This window comes from Amblyomma maculatum, chromosome 2 (assembly GCF_055883805.1).
Source record: "Amblyomma maculatum isolate TAMU_Amacu chromosome 2, ASM5588380v1, whole genome shotgun sequence".
In the NCBI taxonomy this organism is placed as follows: Eukaryota; Metazoa; Arthropoda; class Arachnida; order Ixodida; family Ixodidae; genus Amblyomma; species Amblyomma maculatum.
Window position 1 is genome coordinate 74,621,346 of NC_139345.1, and position 8,197 is coordinate 74,629,542.

At 43.4% G+C, this 8,197-nt stretch overlaps 1 protein-coding gene across 1 annotated transcript in view; it reads left to right on the forward strand.

Annotated features, from left to right (window-relative positions):
- LOC146199027 (uncharacterized) overlaps positions 1 to 4,671 on the forward strand; it is a 28,894-nt gene extending 24,223 nt beyond the window's left edge. The window contains exons 13-14 of the mRNA XM_084594500.1: positions 1,377 to 1,482; positions 2,460 to 4,671. Of these exons, the coding sequence (XP_084450626.1) occupies positions 1,377 to 1,482; positions 2,460 to 2,631 (278 nt within the window). The 3' untranslated portion in view covers positions 2,632 to 4,671. The remainder of the gene's footprint in view (positions 1 to 1,376; positions 1,483 to 2,459) is intronic.
- Positions 4,672 to 8,197: the final 3,526 nt, after the last annotated feature.

The following is an 8,197-nucleotide window of genomic DNA, read 5'->3' on the forward strand; positions in this document are numbered from 1 at the left end:
CGCCCCGGAATCCCAGTGGCTTTTCTCATTGGCGCCTTTTGGCGAGAACATGGCATCGCTCGTGAACTTGGAGGCTTGTGTCATTGCAGCGAGGCGCTTTCCTCCCTGCGGAGGTTGCAGTATGTTTCGGTGTGTACGTGGTGACAGCTGATCGGGGCCTCGGCTCGCGCGACACTCGAATTTGTGGTGTTTGGTGGCCTATGCCCACGTAGAAACTACAAGCTTTGTCCTCATTAGTGTGGCAATGTCAGCGGTGCTACAAGGGCTCCACTGTGATATCTAGCTGCAGAGCTAGTTACTAGTACATATGTGACAGAAGCAGTGCATTGTCTTTGAGCTGCGACTAGCACGAGTGAGCGTCTTCTGGTCTATGTTTCTTATTTAGGCCTGGTCAGATAAACCTTGCACCAGCTATGCTGTGCTCTTTTTCTCTCACCCCATATTTATTTTTTTCCTATGGAAAATCCTGCTCAAGTATATACGTAGAAGTAACATTTTCTTGGTATATTAGTGTTTTCATACTTTATTCAAGAAATGAAGTTTTATGTGCTCTTACTCAAGGAAGTTTCTAACAAATCAATTCACAAAATTTTCTTAAATTATACAAAGCAGGCAGTGTAATGTGGTTCAGTTAGTGCTTCACAGCAGCGAATGGTTGCCTGTGTGTTCTGTATGAGACAGTGACCACAAATTACTATGGCCCAACTTAACTGGAATTCTGTTTGCGATGCACTTCATATTCGTGTGCAAAGTGCTGCATTAGGGGGAGCGAAGTTCCACCGCACTGCCTCCCCCCCCCCCCCCCCCTTTTTTTTTTTTCTCAAAACTCCTACAGCGCCCCTACAGCCAAAACACAGCGCGAAGATGAGGAATGGTTATAAAAATTTATTTTGATGCGTTAAAATAGCAGCACATACAAAATACTCTACGCTTAAGAAACAAAACAAGTTTTGTCATGGATGCAGAATTAAAAATAACTCGACGGCTCGCTTCTCACAACGGTTTCTTCATTCAGTCCCCAGCTCTCCAGAGGAAAAGGTGACTTGGAACGCAACAACATGAGTCCTCGGCCGCCAGTATAGTAAAAAATTCTGTATGGCCATAAATAACCCTGTACTTTTAAAAACGACGACCCAGTTCCGACAGAGTGAGTTATGGGGGCGAACTTGGCCCCCCTCCCTCCCCCTATAGGGTTGGGGGGAGGCCGTCCCCCTTCCCCCCCCGTTTGCTCACGCCTATGATAAACTTAATCACAGTGTTACAAGCATGGTGCCCAAAAAAGTTAATAGTCATACTAATACTGCACTACTCTCATGTATGCAGTGTTTGTTTCACTGGGGCAAGCTTCGAAATTAAATGTTGTTTCTTCAATGCAGGTCAACCTACGAGAACGACTAAGCTGGCCATGTTTAAAGATCTCTTGACTGATCTGCCGCGACCTAATTATGACACACTCAAGTACCTGTTGAGACATTTGCTGAGGTGAGTGGTGTCTTCAGTAAAACGCTGAGCGGGCTGCAATCGCTTCTGAACATCAGTGTAATGAACATGGATATCTCGAATTATTGGCTATGCTGAATGTTCCTAAATACTTTTCACACATGGAATTCTTACTTTTTTTATATCCAACTTGGTTTGTCATAAAACGAATACATATCAAACTGCGAAGCACTAATCTTTGCCCACTTGAGTGACAGGCGGCAGTCTTTGCCTTTCATATTTTCTCGATATTTGACTTTTTTTTTGTTGTTGTTTTTTTGGTCCTCAACAGGAACATGCCTTTGGCAGGTGTTACATAGCAGGTGATATGGCAGGCACTGATTGGTCGGCTGTTGGAGTGACGTTCCAAGACCGGTTGTCATGGCCAAACTAGCAAAAGCGGCCAACTGAGAAAGCACTTTTGAAATAGGAATCAAATGCATCGGTACTCTTGGATCCCATGTCAGACACAACTATACGTTTAGGCCATGTAGGCTCATCCATATGGCTTGGTGCCCAATGCGAAAACCGAAGTGCTAGTGCACTTAAATCACATTTGGTTTAACCATGCTAAATTGGTCTGAACCTTTTTCACTCTTATTCTTGTTTTTTTGTTTTTTTCCGGACTCCTTAATTGCGTGAGCAGCTTCGAAGTTGGGAATTCCGTCGGCACGAAACTATCTTACGACTTTTGCCGGTTTCCTATAAGGAGGTTCAGCTGTAGTCTTTATATTATTTGCCACAAATTAAGGTCTTGCAGGCATGTGACGCATCTCACAGCGTTGCAAGCGTCCACACCTTGCAGCGTTGTGAAAAAGTAGCTTCAGCTTTCTCATGCACTAATTTTGAACATAAAAACCCACTTGACTTCACTGAATGCATTTATTGTGGTTTGGGTGGCTACAGCAGCAGCATGTGTTCCCCACTCCACGCCCTTTTTTTCTGTTCCTGATTACTTCTGTTGCATTGTCACGGTGCAGGGTGACAGAGCACAGTGACAAGAACCGCATGCACATTCAAAACCTGGCCATAGTGTTTGGGCCGACGTTGCTTTCCTCGGGCGAGGAACCCAGAAACCTTGCACTGGACATGATGCAGCAGAACCAGGTCATCGAATTCCTCCTCCTCGAGTTCAACTTCCTGTTCCCCTGAATGGGACTCTCCATCTTCCCAAAGAGCAGGGAAACTGGTCCCCTGCGCATTTCAGTTCCTACTATCGTTACAGTACCACAGTCTTGTGGTCGTCATGAGGCATGGAGTAGCCACCGAGAATGTCCATAATCTGTTCACAGTATGCACGATTGTTCGCATACTAGGTATGAGCTGTGGACCAGCCTCATCTTGTCGGGCAACCCGACGATGTTGCCACTTCTTTTTTTCTGTCCCGTTTTGGTGCATAACAACACAACAGCTGCATGCTAGTCCGTGGGACAAATGTGCCAGAGCATGGTCAGGTGGTGCTTGTGTGCTCAATGATTGGGGATATTGGTCTGCACTTGCCAATGAGCAGAGCCATTTTGGGAAAGCATTACAGAACTATTGTTTCGAGGCCACAGGTGCGCACTTATCATCCGTCACACTTTGCAGTCACAATGTACTCTTGACCGCCAGCTTCTCTACCTGTTCACCATGTTTCCGTAGAACTGGCTGAGTAGAAAACCATGTCCAATGTCAGACATTAAGTTATGGCAACCTAGACCTTGACAAAGGTAGCATATTTTGAGTCTGTCCATGCAAGTGCCCAAACTCATCTATATAGCACGTTAGTTATAACGGGTGTGTTTTTCTTTAGGTGTCATAACGCAGTGGCCCTGCTTCAATTTGAGTGGCAGCTCTTGCTGCTGAGTGAGAGAATCCATGGCTTTGAAGACATTGCAAGAACACTGTAGCAGCATTACCCTTGTAAACACACTGCTTGTATAAAAAGCTAGCTACCAGAAAGTAACCCTGCAGCTTGACTGCAGGTCAGTTAGTGGGCCACGAGAAGCATCTGGTGTGCAAGTTAAAGCTCGTGTTCAAGTTTGTAGGAGAGGTGTTGGGTAAACCTCTGTTGTTATTTTTGCCCTGTAAGAAAGGGGGAAGGTACCCAGCTGGTGTGGAAATCAGTTTTGTATTAGCTAGCCATTGCATTAGTAATCACATTCAATATGTATGCAAATGTTGTTTGGTTTTGTTAAACTGGAAGCCCTTTCATTTTATCCAAAGGGTAGCTGTGCGGTTTTCCGGTTGATGACTCTCAAATATCTCACTGGGCTGCATTGTACATACAGTGGTGTGTTGAGTGGCTGGTGATCTGTTCCTTTGTCATTGAATGCATCAGATACCTGCAGTTTTTCTGGGGTGCAAGTAGATTTGCTGTTGCTATTTGGCTAGTTTGAAAAAACTGCACGATTAGAGTGCTGAATTTTTGTTGCATTTTCCTATCGCCTTGCTCTTTTTGTTTTGTTACTGAGAACTGCTTTGTCCCGGGTGTCCTCGTTGTAGTGAAGTGTACACAAGCAAATGTATGTGTCAGAAGGGGGTAACGAAAATGCAGCGGCAATAATGACAAGTAGTGATGCACTGTACAAAATGAGTTAAACACTTGCTGCTTTTGTTTTAGAAATATTTTGTTTTTACAGGCACACCCTTTCCTCACTTTGATGCTTGTAATTTACTATTTCCAGTTGCTGGATGTACAATACAAGATTCTTTGGAGTGGTGTTCAATATCAATTGACTGTGCACCTCCCTTTTTTTTAGAAGCAAAGCGGATTTATGCTAGATATGCAACAATGTAATTTTGAGTTGTTGTTAAGCATCCGTCTTGAACAGATCTGTCATTCCTGTCACATATCTGTAATGTGGCACATGTGGCCTTGTGGGAGTATCAGGAATTCTGCAACGTCATTGCTATGAGGCATGCAAATGTGGTTGCTAATTCTGTGATATTTTGTGACAGTATTACAGCCCATCTAAAGCTGAAGCAGTGCTGCCTCTTTCGTATGTTGTTGGCTAAACAAAGGTATGCCATTGTTTGTGAATAGAGGGACATGTATCAGGTTTATTTATTGACATTCCTCACAGTATGCTCTGTGCCTTAAAAGAAAACCAATGATATGCAGTTTTCGACCATGTTTCCAGTTTGTGTTGTTGAATTTAGAGAGCACTATAAATAAATTAATATCAAATAAAGTTGATTTTTCGAGTCACACTCAGTTGTACTGTTCTCTTCCTGAACTCAATCTATAAAAAGAGAAAGCAAAAAGAAAAAAAAAAAGTCAAGGGGAAGCAGAAGCTTTAAAGTTTTCTAAAGAAATGGCAGTGGAGGAAACAAAGGTGCAGTAGAAGAAGGCCTGCACATGCAATCCACTCTGGCCATGTGCAAGCAAGTATAACTCAAGAACGTTAAAAAGCATTTTCTTCATTTAGTAGTATTATTAGTAATAGTAATAAAAACAGATGGTGAGAGAATGAGGCAGATCCCTAGGCTCCGTTGTAGAATTTTCTAGACACTTAGGACCGCCCTCATGTATGAAGATGAAAGCAAGCACGTGCAGCAATGCCAGATTAAAAAAAAAAAAAAAAAAAAAACTGACTGTGCTAGATCGTGCGTTGCAGTGAGGTGATTAGGGCACACAATTGCAGGCACGTAAGTCAGTTCAAATACCTGCTGCTTAACTAGACTAGCATATGCATGCCAATTCGGCAGACAAATGGTACGACATCGCCGGGAATGCTGCATGGTGAACGGTTGTGTCATAACTGTAATACGAAAGGGACAAAGCTGGCGCCACATGGATATAGTGTTCTAGAATTAAGAAGTGTGCCGTCTGCCGCCGGCGAGCTGGTCGTTTCAGCGATGACAGGAGAGAGGGCGCTGTGTGTAAGAGAAGCGCATGAGCGCTGAGCAGACAGCTGGGTGAACTGCCTTCGTTACCGCTAGTTCTTCGGACCTTGAAGGCGCGCAACAATAAATTGTGTCCCTTTAGCTCCCACATGCTTGTCTAGATGTATTAAACCGGTTCTGGGCACGAATAAATGAACTAGTTCTCTATAAAAGTGGTCGTCGCCGGGGAACTTATGTATAAACGGCAAGAAACATACATCCGAGACCCCTCTTCTCCCACAGAAATGACTTTGGGAGAATCAGGTGTTGAAAAAAATGTGCCGTCATAATTTCCATCTGCCAGGAATCCAAGAACATACCATGACTATGCGTGATTACGTTTAAGACTGCTTTTCTGGTGTTGAGTCAGAGACAGATTGCTGATGAACTGACAAGGAACAGTAAGAAATTTCCTGAACGTTTTCGGCGCTTTATTTCTCGAACGTTAATGGGAGGTCAAATAACGAATGTCTAACATGCATTTATGATCACATAGATTTTTATTATCGGATGCGCCAGTTTATGCGGGCTAGACTGCGGTCCCCCATCAACGCTCGCCTGGACTGAAAAAACCAATGGAGGGTGTTTCAGGCTAGGCTAGCGTGCTTTAATTGTTTGCGCCACATGTAAATAAAGATATGTGAAGATTGCTTGGAGACAGAAATTATGTCAGGGGCTGTTGAATACTTATTTGAATGTAGGTGAATACACATGAACAGGCAGTTGTATAAAACTATGAAACAGATTAGCGAGACCTCATACAAATACACAAAACCACAGAGTGGACAACTTCAAAAACCAGCATGGTAAACAATTCGCGACTTAAGTGAATATAAATAAATAGCTCGAATATGGTACCAACATATGAAATGCTACAGAATTATACGAAAATCTCACTGAACTACGAGTATGTGAATGAATTAAGCATGCAAGACGTGGACAGAATCATTAAATAGAGCCCTCAAAAACGATTATTTGCACCTCCTCACCTTCAGATGCTTTACTTGCTCTGCTTTAGAGCTCTGCTCTTGATTTAGTGACTTCAGATAAAAAATGAATCGCGTTATTTCTTTACCATGGGCAGGACATCCAGACTCGGGAACCTCTGCGCTTTAAAAAAACATCGCAAAATCATAAATGCTGCTCGCAGTAATCGTAATTCTTGAACTAAAGAAAAAATGTGACTCTTCCAGCATGTTTACGAGCTTTGCAAGCTCCGCAGACGGATTAAGAAGACCTCCATGGTCGAAGTTTGAGATAAATTCATTTTCTCAATTTTGCGCGCGCATTATTTGTTTGAAATGAAATACGCAGAACTAGTACTACATTTTAATTTGTGCATGAACTTTCAAGCCACATATACTGCAATATAAGCTGCGACTTAGAACTGTGCTTATGATTATCTGGAGGAAGGGCATTCAATATGTAGCTTGGACGTCCTCGAACCTTCCCTCGGGAACCAAGCGGTGTCATCAATCGGAAAGGCCACGCAGTGAGAAAAAGAGAGAGAGAGAGAGGGCACAGGAGCCAAAGTTGACGAACTGGAACTGTGACTGCGCTATCTACAGACACGTGTTATCCTGCTTGACAAACCATCAACAACATATCATAGTACGACAGAGAAGCAATGCGATGCAACGAAATTAACGCAAGGCACGAGCCACAGAAGCAGACGCCCCGAGCCTTTCCTCTGCAGCGCGCGCGCTTCTGATGCGCTCCTGTAGCGTTCTTGTATATGCTATAGGGAGTATATACAGGAACACTACGCTCCTGCGACAGACAGCGGCACCAACGTTTTTCATCGCTCCGGCGATTATAACCTCTCCCCACTTCTCAATTCTAGAACGCTATAACATGGAGGAAGGACTGGCACGCCATTGTGCACGCCATTGTCCCACTCGCCACTTCGGTGCTTCAACAGCTGGCGTCACAAATACGAGCCAGGGAATCGAACCTTTTAGTTCAGTTTCAGTTTGACTTTATTTTCACCACACATGTACGGAAGATTTGAAAAACTTTACGTGGCGAGGAAAGCGGGAAAAAAGCTGCGTGCGATGCAGCTTGACTGGCCCCGCCTCCTCTTAAAGTTGGCAAGCAGGACAGCAAAACAGCTCAAGAACACAAAATGTTGAATGTATGCTCAAGACATGAATTATCTTTTGGAAAACTAGAAACAAAGAAAGGTAAACAAAACCATAATGAAGATGGATGAATGGGAACAGAATTTTTCCTCAACTAAACATTCCATGCAAAACATTATTCGATAATGGACGGAGTTGTTCTAATAAGGTTAAACTTGTGAAGTACACACGGAAGGCTAGACTGCAGCATCTGTAGACCATAATTAGTACGGGGGAGGTGCCAGATTTCATGAAACCTTGTTTAACGAGACGAAGTGTTTTCTTTAAAGTTGGCTGTGTTACTTAAGTTGGTAATATGCTTGCGTAGTTCATGATTAAACGACGTTAAAAGCTGATATTCATCGAGCAGATCTGTTTTTATAACCTTGTATTTTTAAAATAAAACGGCACTGTGAGCCTTATATGGCAAATTTGCTACTGCGCGCAGGGCATTCTTCAGCAAAACCTGCAGCTTATGAAGCGTGATTGTTTTGTGTCATTACCCCGAACTAGATAACAATATTGGACTTGTGATTGAAATATATATGCTACAATGCCTTGGCACGGGCTCGACCTGCGTCACGAAAACACGAAAAGTTCGTGCAAAATTTTGGCTGCAAAGGTGAAGGCACAAGCACCAGCAAACAGAGAAATTAAAACCAAAACTGAATTGTAGTCGTAGTGGGGCCGTACGTATCCAGCTCAAGCTGTAGCCAATGCTCCAACGTGTG